This window comes from Argiope bruennichi, chromosome 5 (assembly GCF_947563725.1).
Source record: "Argiope bruennichi chromosome 5, qqArgBrue1.1, whole genome shotgun sequence".
In the NCBI taxonomy this organism is placed as follows: Eukaryota; Metazoa; Arthropoda; class Arachnida; order Araneae; family Araneidae; genus Argiope; species Argiope bruennichi.
In genome coordinates, this window is record NC_079155.1 from 98,131,041 (window position 1) to 98,157,075 (window position 26,035).

A 26,035-nucleotide genomic window follows, 5' to 3' on the forward strand; every position below is an offset into this window, starting at 1 on the left:
TCACCATAATTCCGAATCAGGAATCTCTTATTTTATCGCCAATGTCGCCAAATTTCGAGATCTTTGATCAGACATCCGTTGAACATCCATCAGAGCTGCCTGTAAAACTATTTTTCTTACCGTAAAACTTATTGTGCATGGAGTAATATTACAACTTCGTAACATCAATAGCTAATTTTATCGTGAACCAACAGCTCTTGTACCTTGATTCCATATCATTTTTAATTTGAGCTCATTTAATGAAATAAACTCGAATTACTGCGTGCCTTGATAAAAATTACTTTGCCAATCATTCAATGCATTTAATCTGCTTTTAAAACTTATTGAATATATTTTTCTATCAAAAATAAGAGATTTGAACTAAAAAGTTACTTATATAGCATACTTTTTATATGAATTTCAAAGCAATTTTCTTCCTATGCATCGAAGTATGTTTTCTATGATTTCTATGATAGTTGTATACAAATATATTTCATTCATATACTATGAATAATTCAATTTCGAAAAATATGTTTTTGATAACTTATACGAAATAGTTCATATATGTACATATTATCCTACAGCTGTCAAATAAACATGCTTTGGAACCATTCCTTTTGTCTGATATTTTCATAATAGTAAAGGTTAAAGTTTTAATGAGATTCAGCTACAAGAAATATATATTTCATTATACAAATATATGGAAATATATTTCACTCAAAAGCTTTTAACTATTCCATTTAAAAAAAAAAAACTTTTTTTACAATCTTCAAAGAATAATTTGCTTGCATATAATATATTCAACAACTGCAAAATATTTAATCTTTGGAAATACATCTTTTGTATGATGTTTTTTAGTATACGTTCAACCTTTAATAAGATTTATTTGCATAATGAATAGACAAATTAATCAACTTTCTTAAGGATAGAATATTTTTAACACATCCATAATCTTGGAGATTCTTAAGTTGATTATAAATGCCTTCAAGTGTTCAAGTATGTTTTATTTTCGAAGTGTATGCTGTATGAAGAGAAATAACATTCATTCTGTTCATCCATAAAAGTGTTTAAAAATAAAGTGTAAACTCAATCTGATATTATTATAGAAAATATTGTAATTTAAATGTATGTAAATTCTTTGCTTTTATATGGCATCTTATTCATCATCTTGAAGAATCCGCTTACATTTCTCTCATATTTATCTTTTTTCACTATAAGAATTATTGAAATAATAAATTAATGTAACATTTGTTAGTTAAAATTAAGTGATATAAGTCACTTTTCCAAAAAAAATGCCATTAATATGGAAAGCAGTTCTGAATAAATCAATCTATCTGCAAAAGAACATAAAATAAACCATAAGTTCATTAAACTGCCAACAAATCTGAAAATTCAAGGTATCTGAAAATTCAAGGTATAAAGAAAACGACTGCATTCTTTATCTATGAAATAATATGAATCTAATTTACTGGCTTGAAATGCAACCGCTAATTCCCGATTTCTGTGTAAAATTTTTGTAGATGTTATTTAGCATTTATTAGACAACTTTGTTACCAATAGCGAATAACGGTATGAAATGAAAGCAATATCCTCGAAACAGGAATGTTTCAGAAAGTGAACAAATTAAGATTTTTCATTACCAAGGTAATATTCATTCGACAGTTTTGTATAATATTATGTACAACGATGCATGGACAAGTCAAAATTGAAACTTTAAGTTACTAATGTGCGTAACACCTTTTCGGAAATTATACCTTATAAGTTCATTCAATTTAGCTACTTTTATTTTCCACATGACACATAATTGAATTATACGTAAAGAGTAAATTGGCTTCCAAACCTGAAAACTGTTCCATTGTTATTCTGAAATGCATATCTAAAAAAAAAGATTCATGTTGTTCCATATGAAAACTAATGGTTTCAAATAAATTCGTTACTTTGGGCTTATATCACACGTAGAAAGAAATTTTGAAGCAACAGTCTTTTCACTTCTTTGAAGTCCCACAGGAAGGCACCTCGTAATTAAGGATGGAAAGCTTTCCAACCCTTGTGGGTACACGAAAAGGTTGGGGTCTGGCTTCTCCCATCGATGACGGAACATGCTTTCTTAGAGAAGAATTGTACTGTGGCCAGTGATGGCCCTAAGAACTCAGCCATAGTTCCCACCATTATTACTGTTGTGTCCGGTCATTCAAGCCCGGTGGCTTGGTGTTCAAGTTTGAACAGAAGGTGCCAACTTAAGTGGCGTCCTCGTTATCTAACCTTTGTTCAAAATTACATGGTCCGTCCCAAAATAGCCCTAATGTTGCTTTACAACACTATAATAAATATAACTAAACAAACAAACCGGTCATTCAAGTTTTTCCGTGTGCCTTCCGGCGGGTCGAAGTAGCCAGGTAGTGGTTTATGGTTCACTTGTTTGGTGATCTAATAGATTAAGTATTATTTTTATATTCGTCTATATAAAGAAACATTAAATAGTGATATGCATTTTTTATGCTAAATTTATGAACAGCAAGGATTGGTAAACCCTCATTCCTAATAAATTTTTAACAAAAATGCGTTGTATTCACATGCAAGACCGTTACAGAAAAAAAAAAGGAAAAAAATGCATAGATCTTCTGAAAAAAAAATATTATTCCTTTCCCTTTAACCAACTTTTGAAAGTGGAGGCTTACCAACTGATGATCGATATACATAGGTAATTGCCGATTTGAAGCAGAAAGAAAATAATAAATGAAAATTTCTTCAATCTTTTAGTTTCATCCATTTAAATAAAAAAAAATTACCCATTTTTTAATAAGAATTAAAATCATTTTTATAGTTTTGAAGCTATATTTATATCCAATTTTTTGACACATATATTTGTGTTTATCATGTATAGGGATGTACGTCATTGAGTTTGTCAATAAAGAATGGTGAGAAGCTTTTTACTATCAGCGAAATTGTGACTATTATATAATTTCAATTCAATTCAAATGACTATTGTATAATTTCAATTCAATTCAAATGACTATTATATAATTTCAATTCAATTCAAATGACTATTATATAATTTCAATTCAATTCAAATGACTATTATATAATTTCAATTCAATTCAAATGACTATTGTATAATTTCAATTCAATTCAAATGACTATTGTATAATTTCAATTCAATTCAAATGACTATTGTATAATTTCAATTCAATTCAAATGACTATTATATAATTTCAATTCAATTCAAATGACTATTATATAATTTCAATTCAATTCAAATGACTATTATATAATTTCAATTCAATTCAAATGACTTATATAATTTCAATTCAATTCAAATGACTATTATATAATTTCAATTCAATTCAAATGACTTATATAATTTCAATTCAATTCAAATGACTATTATATAATTTCAATTCAATTCAAATGACTATTATATAATTTCAATTCAATTCAAATGACTATTATATAATTTCAATTCAATTCAAATGACTTATATAATTTCAATTCAATTCAAATGACTATTATATAATTTGAATTCAATTCAAATGACTTATATAATTTCAATTCAATTCAAATGACTATTATATAATTTGAATTCAATTCAAATGACTATTATGTAATTTCAATTCAATTCAAATGACTATTATATAATTTCAATTCAATTCAAATGACTATTATATAATTTCAATTCAATAAGTTAAATTTGATCCAAGTCACATTCTAAACTGACAACATTAAAGCATTTTTGTTCCCAAATTTGTTACAGCAACTTTCAGTTATGTGTAAAAAAGAAAATCTGACTTCCGTCATTTCAACTTTACCCACATCTAATTACTATGTCGCTTGAAAAAGATTGAAACTTTTTTTAAACTACTTAAAAACATTATCTGTGCTTTTAATTCTAAAACGATTGTAAAGTTGTAGATTTATACAGTATGCTCGAGCATTTTGTTAATATCAGTTTTAAAATATCAGCTATCTGATTTATTTGTAATTGTGGAAATTAACATTAAGATTTATTTGCCTCTAGTTTCCTTAAAATATTGCTCCATTATGCATCTTAATATATATAAATTACGTGTCACGTTGTTACGCGATGGACTCCTAAACTACTTAACCGATTTTGATCAAATTTGCACACCGTGTGCAGTTTGATCGAACTTAAAAGATAGGATAGTTCTTTTTTTTGAATTTTTAATTAGAATTTTAATTATTAATTAAAAACTAACTTTCCCGCCAAAAAAATCTTTTCATTTTCCCCACCGCCAAATGAGAACGGCTTCAGTTTTTTTCCCAACAGTCATGAAGCTAGGCTTAAGAATTTTCGGCTGATTATTTGAAACGATTCTATTTATTTTCTTAATGTTTGATGCATTTAAAATTAAATATTGTTAATTAATCGATCTTTCAGATTCATTCTTAAGTACTTTTGAATTAAAATAAAATATAATAAAGCAAATTAAAAATTTCTAATCTGCATAGCGTTACCCCAACTGGCGTAGAAAAACTCATGCATTTGCGTCACCGTAACGCGTTGAAAATTCACGCATGCTCATTGTGTTCTGATTGTTGACATGACAACCATTATCAACTGATGATTTAAATTATTTTTAGGTTAGTTGCATGTTTTTGTAATTAAATTGTATTTATGTTAGTTATATATTTTTTGTATACGCTTATAGTTTTATGTACATCGTTTAAGTAGTTTTTTTAACCTGTTTTCAACCGATTATTTTAAACGATTCGTTTTATTTTCTTAGTGTTTGGTGCATTTAAAATTAAACATTGTTAATTAATCGTTCTGGTCATAATGAATCTGATAATATTTTGTTGACAAATTCTTGAAATATTACAGAAATTAGGAAAGATATTCTTTAGTGCCCATAAAGTTTAAACTCTCGGTGACTGTTTTCAGTAATCATATTACAAAAAAATACTTTGTTTCAGTAAAAAATATTATTATATTAATTGCAGATTAATCCTTTCCACTTTAGTTTATAGTATAAATTCTACGGGAACTAACAGAAAATTAGAGAGATATTACGTTATGACTGAAGGCGTTTATAATATTATGAGTGAATTATATGACTATCAAAATTTGAAGTTTTAAAATATTTTGATGAAGAAGCTATTAAAGTAGGAATTGCATAAAATATTTATTTATCAAAATTTTAACGAACATTAAGATTGGCGAACCAGCCGGTCGCCAAAGGCGGCTAGTATTTTATATTTTTTTTAAAAATTAATACTGTAATTATTGTCTTACTAAAATATCGAATTATTATTATAAATTTATTTTATGAAATGTATTTCTTCATATTTAGATACATAGAATGCATAATGTCACTTCCTATTTTGATTCAAGCATTTTGTTCTTTTATTAAAAAAAAAAAACATATTTCATCTAAAATATATTGTTACAGTAAACTTATGACTACATGACAGAGAATAAATGGATCATAAAAGTTAAAATAGGAATGATTTCAATGTGCCTCTTGCAGAAATTAAAAGAAGGTGACATTGCAGCATAGGATGCGATGATTTACTTTTGAAATGCTCGATAATGTTTCTCTTGTGATTATAATCCCACGTGTGTTCCAATGTGCATATTATATTTCCAATGTCTTCTTATATGAGAAAACGCTTATAAAATTTGCCCCAGTATATAAAAATAAATGTCTAATACAAGATATGAGATTTTAGTTTTGCTTTCTTTCTCTCCACATGACTTGACGCAGAGTCCAGTGCCTTGTCAACCGTTCACCTCCAAACTACCCAAGATGGGACAGCCGGACCTTGATTTCACGGCCCCAGAAGTACAAGCCACTTCCAGCTGCTCCCCCCTCAGCGATATGTTCTCCCTGGGCATGCTCATCTGTGCCATCTTCAACAATGGACGCCCGCTCATCGACGCCAACCACTCTACCGCCAATTACAACAAGCAACTCGAGCTGGTGTGTATATTTGGCGATAATAATTGTCATAAATTATTATCCTTTTATCAATTTTTGAGATCCCTATTAGCACAAGGTATTGTACGATACCTTAGTGGAATTTTCAGATATTCTGAATATGGTATAAGTTCACGAAAATATTGTAACAATGTTTCACAAAGGCAATTTGTGCTAATAGGGAAAATTTTTACATTTCCTTTTCAGGAAAACTAATTATCGTCAAAAGAGATAATTCTCACATTTCATTTTCAGGAAAACTAATTATCGTCAAAAGGATAAATTTGACATTTCATTTTCAGGAAATCTAATTATCGTCAAAACGATAATTGTGACATTTCATTTTCAGGAAATCTAATTATCGTCAAAATGGATAATTTTTTCATTTCATTTTCAGGAAATTTAATTATCTCTTTAAAAGGGATGATTTTTACATTTCATTTGCAGGAAAACTAATTACCGTCAAAAGTTTTGTATGCACTAGATACAAAAAGCAGAGGAGAAAGGTATTTTATGGTAAATGGTTTTTATAAGAATTTATTAAGAATTCTTTAGTATTGAAATAACATTATATTGGCTGAAATAGAGCTTTTTGAAATGTATTTTATGATACGATAGTAACTGAGTAAAAACAATGATTTCAAACGAAAATGATGGTTCCACTTATTTTTCAATCTCATGTGCATGTACATATTAATAAATTAGTATATATTAGATATATTAAATTAAGATATGTTAAAACATTTTAAATATATTACTAACTGCATTGTCCACAGTCATTCTGATGTATAAGTTTAGGCATTGACACTATTCGATTTTAGAATTATGATAACAGAATTAAAGAAGCCTTTAAAATTATTAGAAAACTACTTTATAATGATATAATCAAAACGCAATTGCTTTATTTGCTATAATAGAATTTTTTAAATTAAAAACATAATTTTCTTTATTGCAAAAGTTTAAGAGCTTCACTGATTTTTTTAACATATACGTAATATAAGGGTTAAAAGGGATGCCATCAGTGACTTCGAGTACTTGAAAACAATAACACTTCATTTTTCAGATAATGAGAGGGAAGAAATTCAAGCAGGTGAGGTAAAGTGGATTTGACGACAGAAAACTGAAAATAAGCTCGTTTCAGAAATTTTAGCAATTATTAATCGGTCAGAGAAATCTATTCACCAAGTTTTGTCTAGTCGAAGGCACATATAAAGAAATGGAAAGCCAGTGCGACAAATTAACAATGATTGTCATATCCAAACATTAACTAGAACTCAAAAAATGATTTTTGGGTAATCCAAATATCACAGGGAGTCTCGATATTCAAGGATACGATTCGTAGAAAAATTTTGGAGACAACTGCTCATTGCATAATGAAATGGAAATAAGTTCAGCATTCACATCAAATGTCTTGGCCCACATCATATGATCTTAAATATCAAGCAGTGGTACTGCGAAATGAAAAAAAGGGGACATGGCGGGTTTAGAATAGTGGGTAATGTACCTCAAGGAACCTCAATATGTTTTCAGTCACAAACAAAGTGATCACTCCCTGTTGGACAGCACTTTGTTACAATGGATAAGTGTCTCTGCTCTTTACCATTGGTTTCAAAAATCACACTATTCTTTTGGAGAATAACTTTTTGTCATTTTCAGAACTTGTAGAAGACGCTATCCGGAAATTTCAGAAAGATATTGCGTATTGCATTACAAGCAAACAAAATTCTGGTTTAATTTTCAGAATAAAAACGTTCTCAACTGGTCAGCATGCAGCCCAGATCTTAGCTATATGGATAATCTTTGATGCATTATGCGTCTGAGCAATGATAAATAACATTATTCTTTAAATGGAATAAAGAAATCCATTGAAAGTGCATCGGTGCAATAGAGCGCTGAACTATGCTAGATTTAATTTCTTGATGGCAATTCATAATTTATGAATTAATGTGCAAAAATGGATGCGAAATCTGGTTTCAAAATTCGGTTTATTTTAAGTAAATAAAAATTTTATCTAAACTTTTCAAACAATGTATTTTTTATAATTTCTTGAAAACTATCAAAATGCTCAAGTTAACTCTTATTGTCAGAAACTTGTATGTGTACATGTAGCATATTACACTGAAGCCTTGTTAGAAAATTGATTCAATATATTTAAAACTATTTGTACATTTCTTTATTGTTCGAACTTCTGCATCGTAGAGTATGACAAATAAGCTTTGAAAGTAATGAATTGTAACTAAAAATTGAAATTTATAACTGAATTTTTAAATTAATTCTATTGAGAAAAGAATGTAATTATTTTAGCATTATATTATTATTTATAAATATATTGAATTTAAAATAATCTGATGATTCCTTTTCAAAGAAAGCGACCCTTAGGATTTCACTGTGGTTTCAGATACATACAAGCGTTTGATTCATATTTTATTTTTGTATCGAACCTATCAGAATAATTAAGAACTGATAATAATACCAAAAAATTTTATTCAAAAAGGCTAACAAAGAGATTATCTAAAAATCCAAAAATAATTGCATTGTTAGATTTGCCTGACCCCAATGTGTCACCAATTTCTTTTAAGTGTTTCATTTTTTTTTTCTAGTCCATTTTATTTTCCATCATATTCTGGTCATTCAGCCATTCTCCTGTTTGATATTTTCTCAAATGTTACAAAGTTCTAAAGTAAACTAAAATATGAAATTGCAGTTATACAGTATTTATTTGCCTAGGTGAATGCCAAATCCGAGACACGGCATCACATCATACATGAGTATCACATATATGACATGAAAAATATGCAAAACATCATACACTGATGTATTTCATCGGCATGTTTACTTTGTAAATCATTATGCTGCTCATCCATCTGTGCTATCAGATAAGCATTTATAAGAATCAGTTAGTTTTATGATGCCCTAAAGTTTCAGCTAATAAATCAGGAAGTGCCTGCCTTCTAACGTAATCACTAGGCCAAGATGCACAGAGATATTAAATACCTTTAAGCACGAACCAATTTATTATGCTAAACTGATCGATGGATGTAATATCTTGTGCTGAATCATCTTAAATGGACTATTTTGATTAAGAAATTCCATTACCAATTCTCATTTATTTCACATTCTTCATAATATCGATTAGAATAATTTTTTTTTTCTTTTCAGGTAAGTCTACAACAACGTTTACTTTAAACTTTCACTTCATTTTTTAATTATTTTTTTATCTGATTTGTATAGTATTTTAAATCAGCTTGTGTGGTCTCCTCGAAATTTTCTCGCATACTTTCTAATAAAAGGTGAGGTGTAATCCCCTATCTTAGTTTACAGATGTTGATGTCTAGGCTATAGACATTAAATCCGTGAACCGAATTCCATCCATTTAGCTCTCTCTTCGTTCTCTAGTTATTGTGTAGTTAAAAGTTAAAATTTATTTAATAAAATTGAAAGTATCAGAAACTTAAAACTCACATCAGTTTCTTTACACAAATCAGACAGAATCGATGTCATTTATAAAATTAAACAGGTACTGCAAAAAATCTCATCTCTGACTAGAAATACAGTCCACGACACAAAAATAACATAGAATGGTAATAAACCTTATCAAAACACTTTTCTGGAAATAAGAAATCCGATAACAGTAACACAGTTAGTTACTCATTTGAATAAAAAGTGCCTTGGTGTCCTAATGATACGGCATGGACCTCTGGAAGGTTACAGGATTAAAACCATATTCGATCAAAGATCCCTTGGGTATATGAGCTTGGTAAAAGATAAATCTGAAGTTTAATGCAAACGTCTTCCTATTGTTGTGGTTCAAAATTCTGAAAATAGGGTACTGATTCAAGAGATGTTATCTGATTACAGTTCAAAGTTGCGAAGTTCTTATCAAAGCAGCCTTTGTATTGTTAATGTCAAAATAACTTAACTAAAGCCCTGGGCAAAAATATTGCCTATTTTGACTTGCAGGGTTAACCGAAAACAAAATTAGACCTGCAAGATCGACATATCATTAATCTTCTCACAATTCAAAACTGAAAAAGTCTCTATTTAAAGAAAAGCTTTTAACATTTAATTTCTCTTTCTACTTCCTTAAAGTTGACTGTATTTTTTTATCTTATCTTAAAAAATAAGTATGAAAAGTTTGGTTGAAATCAGCCCAGTCATTTAGGAGAAGATAAGGAACATGCATACATATATACATAACCACAATAACTTTCATTTATATTAAAATTAATTTTCAATAAGTAAAAAGATAAAATCAGTTGTGATAGTATTAAAATTAGATTGAATTCAAATTCAATAAAAATATTCTTCGATTAAATAAGAAAGCTCTGCATCTCGTAAACGATTACTTCAATAGTAATGTGACGTATCACCTGTTTTCAGCAGTAGGGGTGTATGATTTGTAAACAATCAGCAGACTTCAATAGAAAACAACAACGACTTTTATGAAACGCAAAGACACAGAAGAAAAGACAACGAATACACAGACCACAAATATATAAACAACCGAGACGAACACACAGCAGCATACTACGACACACAGTAGCCCACAAGTAGTAATCGACCACAGCACACAAAGTGGCCATACAGAATTCAGCTGTAGAGGGGATCCTCGTTGCTTCGCTCTACGGTCTCTCCAAACGGCTGAAGTTCTCACTGTCTCCTAACTTTAGCTGTATCCATTTTAAAAGCTGTATGTATTTTTAACTGTATCCATTATTTTAGCTGTATCATTACTAAACGACTGGCTACTCCAAACAAGACACGACGCTGCTTCCACAGTAGACAACAGAACTTGGTACACAGTTCAGCTCAGCAATAGCATGAGCTCTACACAACTCTGGCACTTCGTCGTTGCTTCATTATTCTCTCGAAGATTCAATACTTGACTAATACTCCAACTGCGACTACTATTCACGACTCCTCGCAGTTTGAGACTGCCGGCCTTCTATAGTTCTCGGGAGGCGGGCCTAGAAGGTTCTGGGCGTATCTCATTTCCTATTGGTCGAATCGTTAAAATTCTCGAAGATTCCATCATTATCCATTTTGTCACCAAAGTCGCCAAGTTTGTCGCCATGCTCTAGGATCACTAGCTCGGCACCCGAGCAACATCCAATACAGTTGATTGTAAATCGGCCTTTTCGGTGATAGAACTAGCCGTGCTGGGAAGCAATGTTACAGGTTTGTAACAGTAAAATGCCTTCAAATTTAAATGAAATAAACAAATAAAGGTGAAAATATAAATCTAATTGTGCTTTGTTAAATTTTAGGAAAATGCAAAGCTTTTTGTTTCTAATATTTATAAATATATATCAGTTAGAAAAACTTAATTACGTATAGAATTAATTCTGTTTGAAAAACAACTCTCTCATGTTAAAAGTGATTTCAGCTGAAAACTTAAATTACGTATTACAAATGCAATTCATAGATTTCCAACGAAAAAATTATTCTATATTACAAACAACGAATAACATTTTACTTCTTAAATATTCTCTGCATTTCTTCAAACGAATTCGATTAAGAATCTTCTTTAACTTAATTCCCACTGAAAAATTGAAAAAAAACTTTAAGAATATTTCCTTTTAAAAACAAAAACAAAAATAATAATTTTTCATTTTTACTTAAACGAATATTAATCATTAAAAAACACAAAGAACGTTTCACATTGTGCTTTATTTTATCTTATTAAACTGTGCTTCCTATTTTAATAATGAAAACCTGATTCTAATATATTTGCATTGATTTATAAAGCAAATTTTATCAAAGATTATAGCTCCATGTTTGCTCCAAGGGAAATATTCCTTAATTAAATTTGTATTGTAAGGATTGGAATACGGAAATATAAGTGGATTGATATGAAATAAATTTAAGAGTTTGCTTTCAGTATACATAGTACTTATTTAATTGATTTCATACAATTAGATTATATCTCAAAGCAAACATTTTTTTCCCTTTTATTTTTATTTTTCGGGCTGCTTCTTTTAATTGCATAAAACTCGATATTTCTAACACTTTAAATAATCATTTGGGGTTCGAATATTTAATTCGAAATGAAAATTCTCACATCTTTATTATAAATTAAATAATACCGCAATTCAATTTGCACTATGTTATAGATTATATTTTTCTATTAATCAATAAAGGAAATATGATTTATTAATTCCCAATTAAATTCTTTTATTTTCTTAAAAATAATGAAAGAAAAAAAATCGGTTGGATCCTTTAGTAAAAAGTGACATTCGATATAAAATTTATTTATTAACAAAAGAAAGTTTCATGAAATTTTATTTCTTTATTGGCCACATATATTTGCTAATCTTTTAAAGATTTTTATCGCCAAATATGGCAAAAATCATGATTTTTATAATATTATAACATTTTTTTATAATCACAGTAGGTTGTACTCATTTTCTCGAAGAGTTTTGGAATTATATTGGTATTTCAAACACGATGTTTAAATTCCTGTACATAAAGGTGGTTTCAAAATATTGAGTTTATCCGACAAGCATCAGTATTTAGAACAACGTATAATTAGCAAAAATATATCTAAATTAATATAATTGAGAAATTTGACAGAAAGTATTTGAATAGATTTGACATGTTTGAATAGAATACAGTATTTGAATAGATTTGACAGAATGATTGACAGAATAGATTTGACATGTTTGAATAGAATACAGTATTTGAATAGATTTGACAGAATGATTGACAGAATAGATTTGACATGTTTGAATAGAATACAGTATTTGAATAGATTTGACAGAATGATTGACAGAATAGATTTGACATGTTTGAATAGAATACAGTATTTGAATAGATTTGACAGAATGATTGACAGAATAGATTTGACATGTTTGAATAGAATACAGTATTTGAATAGATTTGACAGAATGATTGACAGAATAGATTTGACATGTTTGAATAGAATACAGTATTTGAATAGATTTGACAGAATGATTGATAGAATAGATTTGACAGGTTTGAATAGAATACAGTATTTGAATAGATTTGACAGAAACATGTCATCAAATTTGACAGAAATCTAAAACATTGAGGTAAAAAATATATACCGAATTTCATTCGGGTAACTGAAAGCGTTTTTGACTTATCTTTGACAAAGACCGACATACATTTTCCAAAAATATGTATTCAAAGAGATTAAAACCTAGAGATTCATCAAAGCCTCGATTATACCGATAAAATATATCTAAATTTTGATAAATCTATAGTTTTTAACAAATCTGAAAACACATTTTTGGAAAATATTTGTCTTTCTGTGACAAAGGTAAGTCAAAAACAGTTAGACGAATAAAATTTGGTATATAGTCTTTACATCAAAGATTTAGGTATCTGTCGAATTTGATGACCTGTTTCTGTCAAATGTATTCATATTTTCAGATTTCTGCCAAATCTATTCAGAGGAAATTTGTATCTCTAACTGAATATAAATTAAAACGATAGATGCAAAATGAAGAGAGCTAGACAGATAAAATTCGGCACTCAGATTTAACATCTATATTATAGAATGAAGATTTTTTTAATATCTGTTGTTTATTACACCTTCAAAGACGCTTTAATAAATATAATTCATTGCTTAATAAATTCCATTAAATTTTATTAGATAGATAAATTTTTGAGATACAATATTTACATGGGGAGGTGAAATCAATTATAATGAAGTATCTATTCTCCAAAAAATATAATTATTGCACATTATATCTTATAAATACATTAAACATGAATGTTGTTTCCAAACCTCCATGGCAGAATTGGTTGAAACACTCAAACTGTAATTGGATAGATATTATACATACATTTAAATATTATTTCTGGCAAAACGATTTTTTTTCTGTTTTACATAAGTTAAAAATGATTTTTGGTTAAAATATTGGGTTTTTGTTTTAGATCATAAGACAGCAAAAAAAATATTAAAAAGCATTTTTATAATATAGTCGTGTATCTTATAAAAGTATGTCTGCATGGAAAGCATCATAATTTTTTTTTATTTAATATTTTCTTTTTTTACATTTATTGTAAAACTTTAAAAAAAATTATAGATTACAAAGTAAATCCCAAACATAATCAAATATTTACGATTCTTTTATATAATATGTTTTTTTTTTCAAAAAAATTATAAATTTCTTAGAAGAAGAGTTTTAATTAGAATTCGCCCCTGCACAAATAATGACCTCAAATTTCAACAGTAAATAATTTAATACATAGAAATTATTTAATTTCAGATTGCATGTTAAAAAAATCAAAATTCTACTTTCAAATCTTTCTGAAATATTTAATTAACTGCGAATAGAGTTGTAAATAATTAAGAACTTTAAATCACAGGATTAAATTTTTCCTATGTATATATGTATGTGTTTGTAATCACGATTTGACAAAAGCTACATTAAAAGAAAATAAATTAAGGTATCTTTCGTAATATGAAAATAAAATAAAGTTCTTGGAATGACGTAAATAATAAGGACTTTTAGATTCTGATTGTCATTATTTGGGATAATGTGGATTAGGATAATTGGGATCTTTAAAGAAAATGAGTTAATGAGACAAAGGATAAAATTCGTTTGGCATCCTTATCAGAAATAAAAAAAAACAAATTAGAAGTAATTAAATAAATGCATTCGCCAAAAGATCTATTCACTCAGATGCTTTGGATGATAGAAATTCCGTGTTGAAATATAGGATTTTGTAATTTATCAAAGGTTTATAGTAATTAACAAAGACATTTTCAAATGTGACATAAATGGTACTTTATAAAGATGTAATTTGCAGTTTTTGCTGAAAAAGATGACAAATTACTCAGTGTAATCTTGTTGGAGTACACTTCCATTTCTAGCTAACTGGTCTTTTTAATGCATCTTCGGGTTCTTCATAATTCTTCTTGTAAATAAAAGCGGATTGATTAAATAAGTAATAATGAAATACCCGATATTCAGCATAAATAGAAATCATTTTGGAGTCAACAATATGGAGATTTTATGGAAGACATTTTTTAATTAAAACTTAATTTTATGTTCATGATATGATAATTGATAAGCACGCATGAATATTTATCCCTAATATTTATGGTTCTTAGCTTCTGCAAGAAATTGTATTTGATTTCCAAATCTTGTATTTAGCGCTGAATGGCCAAAAAATGACTTTTACGTTGTAAAACTGATACAAAAATAAAAACAATTACATAAATCCCTATTTGTATAGGATATTGTACGATATACATACAATGTTGTGACTAAATCATAACAATGGTCATTTTCCTACTAAAAGGGATCATTTCATTAGAAAAACGGAAAATTTTAATAAAATTATTTTAATTAAATCACAATTTTTGTATCACAAGATTCTATAAAAAATTAAACTCAAAACTTAAAATTAATTTAATTTTTCCTTACATTTTTTTTGTCTTTATTATGAATATTCACATAAACGTGACTGAAAAATTTTCGATCCACATATTGTGACGTTAATATTTAAAAGACAACAGGTAAATCATGTACTTAGTAGCATGCATTTCTCCTGGTAGATTTTCTTTAAGAACCATATGAATAAGTATAGGTTAAATATGGCATAGTTTAAATATGGATTTTTTTCATCGATGCGTTGAAAAGCCTTAAAATTTTATGAATATTCACAGATTTTATCTCACCATTTATTAATAAATTAAAGAATATTTATATATATATAAAACAAAGATCTTTAAAAATAAAATGATCCTTCATATATCCCTTATGCCAAGTTATAAATAAAATATTTCAGTGTTTTAATATATAATTTTTCTGTTGAAATAAAGAAATAAAAATTTAATAAAAAATAAATTTTTTACTGAATAAAGAAATTCTTTATTTTAGAATATATATATATTTTTTTGTATTTTTAAAGAATACATATTCCATAAAATTATATTCTGCACTTTTCCAATAGTTATATGTATTTTAATACATTTTCGTTTGCAATTGGTTTTTAATTTTTAATTAACAGTGTCCTATTATTCTTAGAAGTCTTAAATGTGTGAATGAAAGATATTTGCTAGATTTGTTGAAGCACTCGGAAATATTAATAGAATTTATAAAGGACTGTCTAAAAAGTAAATCGAATTCTACAAAAATCATTTTAATTAACTAGCAGCACTTATAATTGCAAAAAAAAAAATTAATTTAAAAAAATATTCTAATTTTTTTAATAATTATAATTATAATAATTTATCATTTTCTGTGAATTTTCGCATTTATTTAAATATATAATGAGAATTAAATACACAAAAGTTTGATGGAATTGAAAGAGAAATTGAAATCTTTCCTTATAAATAGATATTTTTTATGAAAGTTCTTTAAGTTCTACTTAAAAGGTACATTATATTTCGATATGCAATAAATAATTTTATGCTTACTTGGAAAAATTTTAAGTGAAAATTCTACTTGTTTTTATCAGTTTTATCTCCCAGCAGCCAAAGCCTCCAAAATTCAAAATCATTCTTTGCTTGTCATGCTCGCATTTTTTTTTTCATTCAAAATATCAAAATAATTACCATTTCGATTTGGTTATTAATATTTAGAATAATAATTCTACTTTCTAAAAATAATAAACCTTTAATGAGACTAAACTATCCTTAGAATTATGTCAAAAATTTGATGATCTGTTACATTTGCTGCAATTATTTTCCAAGATTCTCTTGAAAATTGAGAATATTTTTTACTAGAAATATCATCTAAAAATTAGAATAAGTGTTTATTATTCTAATTTTATAGATGATGTTTCTAAAAGAAAATATTATTATTCTATTATCTATATCTTAAAAAATTAGTTTCGTTGTGTTATTTATTATTCGATATCTTAAAAAATTAGTTTCGTTGTGTTATTTATTATTCGATATCTTAAAAAATTAGGTAAATGCTTAAAATAAGGAATTTATTTGATTTATATTCACTTGTTTGTTTCGTCACTAGAATAATCTACTTACTTTTTAACTCCCAGTGATTACAAGTATCAATTCAAAAGCGAATAATATTATTTTACTAATCAATTTAATTATTTTCAATTTCTAAATCTAAATATTTATTTTGGCGTTCTTCATACAAATTAACGTTTTTTAAAGTCAAGAATACCAATTAGAGCTTGTTTGCTAATATTCGTTTGGCTCCTATGATGGCTTTAATTTAAGACAGGCTTTACCACTTTGTCTCGTGAAATTCATGTGAATCTGAAGTGAAAGTTAAAACACCTACTAAGAAAACATCTTATGGCAAACCTTTACCATAAGTTATCGAAAAAGAGTTCTTGCAAATTACTATGCATACAAATTAAATTTTACAACCAAGTATAAAACAAAAACAACATGATATTTCTCATCTAGGCTCAAGATAATGAAGATAAATTTCAAAATTGATATAAAATATTCAGCTCTTACATTTCCAACAAAAATTATTTGATATAATGATAAGATTGTGATGGATAGATACTTCAAAACGAATTTAATTTTTAATAAAATAAAAGTTTTATTAATTTATTAGCATCGTTTGGTAACTAGATTTAATACTATTCTCTCGGAATATTAGAATTCCTGGTTTTTAAGTTATTAATATTGATCGTATTTGTTTAAAATTTCACTTTGTTATATGATACGACAAAGAAAGATGAATCTTATGTAATCATTCTGCTACAAATTCCTTCACGTTCGAATTAAAACTTGTATATATAAGTATTATGCATCTCATACTACTACGTAGGAATCAATTTGCAAAGAAAGCTATTTTTATTTTAATTTTATCATCGACAAAGGCACACTACTAAGTAATTTGATGGAAATTGGTGCGAGTTTTATAATAACAAGAACAATGTTGTAATAGGTCTTATATTAAATTATTTTTTTTAAAAAATATTAAAATATTAGAAAGAAAAATTATATGGAAATAAATTGATACCATCAAAATGGAAACAACTTAAGATATTATAAAACTACTAGCAGACCCGGCAAACGTTGTTCTGCCATATAAATTATTTCTAGTGAATATTTGGGTTGTTAATTAAAAAATAACGAATTTATTGTAAGTGTTTGGGGATGGGATCTATGACAGAAAGAGGAATGGAGCGCTTTAGACGATGATCGCCGATAAAAAAAAAACACCAACCATTCATTTTCTCAATTCAATGTATTTCATTAACGTAACGAACATATACATTGTTTGATCTCTTAGAAGTTAAACGTAAAGTGAAAAAAGTAATATATTTTTTATTCTAAAGTATAAAAATAAAATAAAGAAAATCAATATTCATTTCGAAAATCAATTGAGAGTACGATATTTTTTGTCAGCCCGTCTTTAGCCAACACAAATAAGCTCGATGGTTTGCCCATGCTAGAACATGCAAGGTATGATTGTCCGTGTGAAAAACACAGTCTGTCCAAATCTAAGCCCCAAACAGACATCGTTTGGCCTTGCGACTTATTGATTGTCATTGCGAATGCCAATCTAATAGGAAATTGAACGCATTTGAATTGAATTGGCACGTCTGTGAGAATCATTGGAATTCGTAGCAGAACTTTCGGCTCGGAATTTGCCTTTCTTCAATTTTTTAATACCAATCGCGTGCCGTCACAGCCGTGGTCGGTTTAAATTCCGAAGTAAAATAAACCGAGATCCAACTTCAGTCGTAGAAGGTGTGGTGACATGCCTGACAAATCCAGTGAGTTCAAAAACTCTGTTGGATAAATTACAGCTTCGTTAGCATCGCAAACTATATCGATCGATTTGTACGATACCAAGTCGCCTGGCAATGACAGCTGTATCTTGAAATCGTCGACGTCCACATTTATTGCTGCCAAAATGCCTCTTTCTGCCAGCCACACATGATTTATGTATTGTGTGCGTACATCGGAAAATATGCGGCAATGAGAGCATTTTGCGAATCAACGATAGTGCAGAAATTAGTGGCAATTTTATGCAACCATTATTTTTATAGACAGCAACTTTTCCATCGCCGATACCTAACAATTGGTCCGAGAATGTGTCAGCAGATAGATCTTGTAGCATTTAGACGCCGATGTTTATTTTTAGCTGGACTTTTTCAACATTACGCCACAGTGGCGATGATTTCAAGCAAGCGTTGATCTCATCAGCGTACGTTGAACGTGGAATGACGGGATAGGGGCAGCCTAATTACTTAGAGTTATGAAATATACTTTACCAACCTCTCATACCTACCAAATACACATAAAAAAATTTCATAAAAATCGGTCGAGCCATTTCGGTGGAGTACGAACACAAACACCGTGACACGAGATTTTTATATATTAGATTTTTAGGATGTGATATTTTCGAAAGATGTAAATGAAAAGCAACAATAGTTCAAATTCTAAATAAGCTTATATGTTAATTATTTCCTGGTCTTCAAAAAATTCACATTGAACGTCCACTTACCTTGAAATATGTATGTATCAAATTTCATCAAATTCAAATAAAACAATAGATTTACATACAAGACATACAATAATTATTCGTGTATATATATATATATATATATATATATATATATATATATATATATATATATATATATATATATATATATATATATATATATATATATATATATATATATATATATATATATATATAATATCCAGTTCAAAATCCAACTAATATCCTATAGAAATTTATTTATTTATTAACTATCTCGGGTTTCTTCATAGATAATTAAATAATTAAATTTGAAACAACTCCTTAAACTGCTAAAAAGAATAATTTAGAATTTGGCTTTTTTTTATTTACAAATTAAATTCATGTATCATCTCAAATGTTATGAGAAATCAAGATTCCTTTATTTGAAAAAGAAAAAAAGAACAATAAAATGATCTGAAGCCATATTCGTTCCTATTCAGAAAAAATATGTTTTCTATTTATTACAAAATTAATATTTCAGTCTTAGCAACTATGAAGTGTAAATTTTAAAAAAAATCAGTTTCTTGGAAACAAACATTAACACCATACCCATATATTGCAATTTTGTTATGTGATTCCCAATAAATAACTTTTTTTAAAAGGTGAGAAAATATTTCACCAGTACATTAGAATGAAAATAACTGTTTTTAATATTAAAAAAGTTAATTAAAGCAATAAATAAATTTCTTTTTTTTTTCGCTATGGTGGAACTCATGTACAAATATAAAAGGGGAACGTGAATTGAGTTGTAAAAGGCAGATAAAATATAAATTTTTAGAATATATACAGAAATATGCAGAATAGCACTTTACTGAAATTACTTAGTAAGCTTTTAAATATGAAAAAATGTGTTTTTGAAAATGTATTGTTGTTTACTAATTTTGTTTTTAATGTTTGGAAACTCTAGTATAGTTTGAAATTCAAGTCTGAAATTCTACAGATTAAAAGATGACATTCTTTATGAAAAAAATTTATAGTGATGTTGCAATTATATGCAGAATAGATTTTGACTTAAAAATACTTAAATACGCTTTTAAATGTGAAAAAAAATGTATTTTTGAAAATGTACTGTTACTTACCAATTTCGTTTTAATGTTTAGAAACACAGTATAGTTTGAAATCCTGGTCTGAAATCCTACTGATTAAAAGTTGACATTTTTTATGAAAAATTTATAGTATTTATCAATACATTAAATATGTAGCTATAAACATGAATGTAATATTTGAAATCATCATATCGCAATTAATATTTAAAAAGTTTTATATAGCTGGTAAAACTAGAAAATTTAACGTTATAATTAAATTAGTGTTATTAGTAATATATTTCTGACTGTTAAGATGTTAATAAACTTATATTGGTGCGATGATGTTCATTGTTGCAAAATTGTTACATTTTGTTTAATTACCAGATTAAGGAGTATGAATACATTTTCAAAAGCAATTGAAAATTTAATCGAAAGTGTACCGAAATGCATACATTCATTCAATACCAAATTATATATATTGTAAATTAAATATCTTTTACGTTAAAGATCATCCATTCATAACGCCAACAGACAAACTAACAATATTATTATTAGTGATTATTTTACCTTGATGGTGTTTCTGCTGATGCATAAATTACTAGCTATTTGTCATATTTTTTATTGCCTGCACCATGCAACCTCAATAAGCTATGGCCTACTAGTCCAAGGAATGGGATATTTAATAGTATGAGAGCTAAATCCTAGTTAGCCACGTATTACTCAGCAGGCATATGTTTTATCTTCCTTATTATTATTCAAGAATAATTTAAAATGACAGAGGCATTATTGCTTCCTAGAATGCGGTCCAATTACCATAAGTTTATTATTAGTACCATAAAGACAATTATGATCATCTAGTTGAGGAATTACAGCCATCTCTAGCATGAGAGCTAGTGATGGCATGATGTCAACATACATGATGGTTCTACTAATGAATTTTTCTGCCATATGTCTTCACAATGATGTGGTGCCGTTGTTTGGAAAGTGTGCTTCAGGATGATATTGTTGTGAAAGAGGACTTTCACACAAAGTTCATATCCATCCATCGTTGACAACATTTAACGTTATCAAAACAGAATCATATCCTGATAATAAACAAATCTAACTAACAATGTATAACTTTATTCTCTTATACGTACCAATGGAATTTGCTTGATTTAAAGTTTACAAATATTTAGATAACCTTTATTTTTACAATAAATTTATAATATCCATAAAATCCATTATGATATCCATTATATCCATTGAATTTCTATTTTTCTTTATATTGAATAAAATTGTTTTATTTCAGTGATTGTTTCGGCTACATCCTTGCCATGAGTGATCGATGTTTATGAGTAATCCGAGTAAGTTAAATTAAATTTACTTACAAGGTTTAAAGGGAGTGTATTTCTTTCTTCACGGACAAAGGAATAAAGAAGTTAACGCTAATATAAACCACAGATCGATGCGGCTTCAAATAACCCTTGTTTGTAGCGAGGTAAGAATCTGAAGAACAAAACAGTGAGCAGCCCATCTCCCTCTTGTGTTCTACCTTCTTGCTTTTTCTGGAACTCACTTACTTTTTGTAAGTGATGAATTATGGCAAGTACGTAGCTGACAGCATTGGCAATGCCATTGCTACTCTATATATGATGAAAAATATACATAAATATGATGTGAATGATGTAATTAATTTTATTAGGTCAAATGAGTTATAAAAGTATAGTTTTCTTATGTGACTGAATGTTTTAATCTAATTTTTAATTTTGTTTGATAAGTTATTGATTAATTTTACTTGATAATTTATTGATTAATTTTACTTGATAATTTATTGATTACAGTTATTGATTAATGTTGCTTGCTCCATGATGCAAGTAACTTTATACTTACTAGTTGCATTAGCTTGTACTTTTGCAGTACATGAAGATTTCTGGAGAGAATCAAGCAGACAATCGCTATCGCTCGTGCGCCATGTTTGAGCTAGAAAACGAAATACAGCAACTGATGGATAAGGTGCCTCACCATCTGCAAGAGCCCCTACAAAGCTTATTGCAGACGGATCCTTGGAGACGACCCAATGCACAAAATTTCTCAATGGTAAATTGAATTTTTATGCTCAATTGGATACTAACATACTGGTAGAATTAAAAGTCCAAAAGAAGAAATTATAAATTATATGTGTAAATATTGTTTCAAAATGTAAAATTAATCAAAACATTGCATATTTAAAGCATCGTTAAAACATTTTTTTAGCTTTTACTCTTTTCTTTGGTTAAGACAATCAATAGAGTTCTAATTTACAGATTGTAATATATCATCTCCCATTCTAAAATATAGCTCACAAATGAGGAGATTAGATTCTTTAGATTATTAAACAAAATTTCCGACGATGACAGAGGAAAATATTGCTAATTCTACATTTCGTCATGATGTCATAAAAGCTGAATTTCTTATTTTCAGCACAGAATAAAAAATAAAATTGATTATTCTTAAACAAGTATAGGGAACTTCATTCCACATTTTTTAATGAAGGACATTAAGGACATTGCATATTTTAATTAGCAATTCTCATCAATACCTTATCTTAAACGATGCGTACCTCCATCAAATGCAAAACCATCCCTTAGTTTTAATTGTTAACTATATTCTTATTTAATTCTAAATAATTTTATTGTTCCAAAAGTCTGAACATAATTTGCCTTGGAAACGTCGTTTCCGTGGCTGAAGATAGCTGATGAGACAGGTCTGATGCTGTGCTCCTTCTGCTTCTTTTGGCAGTTACTGCCAAATACCAGTCATCATTCGGTATTGTAACTTGGGGGAGACCTGTACCGTAGCGTCTGCTGACATTTCCATCATCTTTGAATCATTTCCGAAGTCTAGAGTTGATACTTTGAGGGATTCCAAGTTCCTCGGCTACTTCCATATGAGTACACCCACATACCAGACTGTCGATAATTCTTCCATGTAAAAAATCATCCACATACGACCCCTGTGTCATATCTATTCGGTTATGGCACTGAACGGCTTGCTTGTACAATTTTGTGTACAATTTTACTTCTTTGCCACTATTCTTTATATATCCCTCTCTTACACTCTCGTCTTTGTGATTATTTTATACTATCCGGTGGCATCCTGTAATTTGTATGTCATTCTTGAAGATGTGTGTGATAATTCTATAGGTGAAATTGTTACTTTAGAGTTATATTCCTGTGTGATTCTGAATTATCCTTAATTCGTGGATACGAGTATATTATTGTTTGAGATTTCACTATTGTGTATTATTAAATTGATGTATTTATAATCTTATTTAAAATAGTTTGAAAATAACGGATGATTTTGAATGTACAAAGTTTGGGCTTTATTTTCAGATCATAAAATTTGAGTATTTTTAGGTAAAATGACCTTACAACCTATTCGGATATATTAAATTTCAATAAATTCATCTGAATTTTTTTTTGTTTTATTTATTCAATATCGTATAAAATTTCTTCTAACAGCAAATTCAATTTATTCTAAAGTAATTTAAGCGAAGTTACTGAACCAGAAATAAGGCGTAACTTCGCCAAAGATTTAGAAAATAACACGGACGTTTATTCTGACTTGTATTATTTTTTTTCCAGAAAGAACTTCAAGAACATTCTTATTGTATCGATTTTACTTAACAAGTGCGATACACTCTGAAGGATAAATAAAAACTAAAATCTTTTTCCAACTCCGTGCTAATCTCTCTCTCCACGTTACCAAAGTATTGACCCAAAAGCGTTCAACTGAGTTTTCATGTCAAATAACCGATAAGATGTTGTAAACTATGCTTCTAAAACTTCCTCTCACGAACTTTTATTTACGATTTTATTTTTTTATTTGCTCTAAGTTTAATATCCAATATTTTAACTAGTAAGATTGCAGTTTTGTTTTTAGAATCTACAAAAAATTTCGTGATCGCACGAAGATATTCGATGATCGAGATGAGATATTCGAAATTGAAGTATTATTTATCTTCAGATTCTTTTTTATTATTAATGACTGAATAAAAGAAAAGAACGTTATCTCTAATAAAAAATATCAAAGATAACATTAATAACCTTATTAATTCAAAGTATTGTATGATATCAACACGATGGTTTTTTGATATTTTGAATGCTGTACAATATCGTGAAGAAATCGTAATAACAATATTGAACATATTGTTCTAATAAAGAATTCACTCTTGCATGCGAATCTTATTATTTTGAATTTATTTATTATTATTTATTTGTATTGAACTTGATATTGAACATTACATGGAATTTTGGTAAGATTTAATGTATTTTGTTTGCTCGTAGTTTGTAAAAAATGGTCATTTACTCAAAATAGCAAATTTTAAGAGAAAATAACAGTTGCCAATTTTTTAAACATGAAATTAGTTTAAAACATTTTATTGAATAACATTGATTAAACTTGCAGTTTTTTTATAAACAAATATTTACTTTTTTACAGAACAGACAAATTGTTAATTGTTTTTTTCTAAATAAAATTAATCTGTATCCTCTTACTTATTTATCTAACTAGACACACAATAGAATAGTTAGAAAGCTTTTCATACTAATTATATCAACTATACGCTACTTGGTCTATAATTTTTTTCCCAGCAATTGTTTTTAATTTCAAATCATGAATAGCATTTCGGCAATCTAACATAATATCTTCACGTTTTTTTTTCTTCTGTTTTTTTGTGTTTATATACCTGTCTAATTAAATGGAAATCTCATATAAAATTTAAGCTTTAATTTAAATGTTGACTTAAAGAGATAAATAATATAACGTTAGAAGTTAGTTGAGCTTAAACGTGCAGTCAAAGTAAGACAAGATTTGAGTAATTGTAATGGAACTTAAAATTTTAGGTAATGTCTTGCACTTTTATTTTTCACTCAGATTGAAAAACAATCCCCATTAATTCAATATAAATGATTCTTTGACGTTCTCTCCTATTAGTTCTAACTGAATTAATTAAGATTTTGTTTTTATTTCAAAGATTTTTGTTTCCTCTTTTTTCAGTATGTAGGGTGCAATAAATTTTCCTTAAAGACAATTTACATTCATTGCCATTTCTATTACAAATATTATGTGCTTTATAAAAAAAAATAAAGCAATACAAAGATAAAAAAAATAGTTTGTTTAAGGATTTAGCAGTAAAATCCAAAAAGAAATAATAATCCGTTAGATGATGATAACTCCTATCGATAAAACTGAAAGATAGCTGCTATTACTACTAGGTCAACAATTGATCAAAATATTGTTTTATATTAGAATATTAATTACATTTAGAGAGTAATAAAATTATTGATTTTAATAAGCATGTCTCAACTATTTTCGTTTATTAGTATGACAATTTATAAATTGCTTTATAAATTGATAGGCACTACAATTCTCTATTTGCTGCAAGTAAAAGCAGCAATTCCAATTTAAACTTATTTTAAATTTAATTATTTGTGCTTATGTAGACCTTAAAAATAATAAGAAATCTCAAATGTTAACCCACCTCATTAAAGAAATTCGACTATCTCTGCAGTTTAATGCTAAAAAAATAAAAGAAACTGAAATATTAAAAAAAACGTTCTATTTCTTTTAAAAGCAATTACATATATCATTATGGAATTATTATGAAAGTATTAAAAAAAACTCATTAGCC

General features: G+C 27.9%; 1 protein-coding gene across 2 annotated transcripts in view; it reads left to right on the top strand.

Moving 5' to 3' along the window:
• Window positions 1-26,035, top strand: part of LOC129969385 (SCY1-like protein 2) — a 488,897-nt gene that overhangs the window by 287,076 nt on the left and 175,786 nt on the right. Inside the window, exons 6-7 of one of the 2 annotated variants that reach the window (XM_056083944.1) lie at window positions 5,703-5,918; window positions 22,267-22,461. In XM_056083944.1, the coding sequence (XP_055939919.1) occupies window positions 5,703-5,918; window positions 22,267-22,461 (411 nt within the window). The remainder of the gene's footprint in view (window positions 1-5,702; window positions 5,919-22,266; window positions 22,462-26,035) is intronic. The other variant, XM_056083946.1, reaches the window with a different exon arrangement.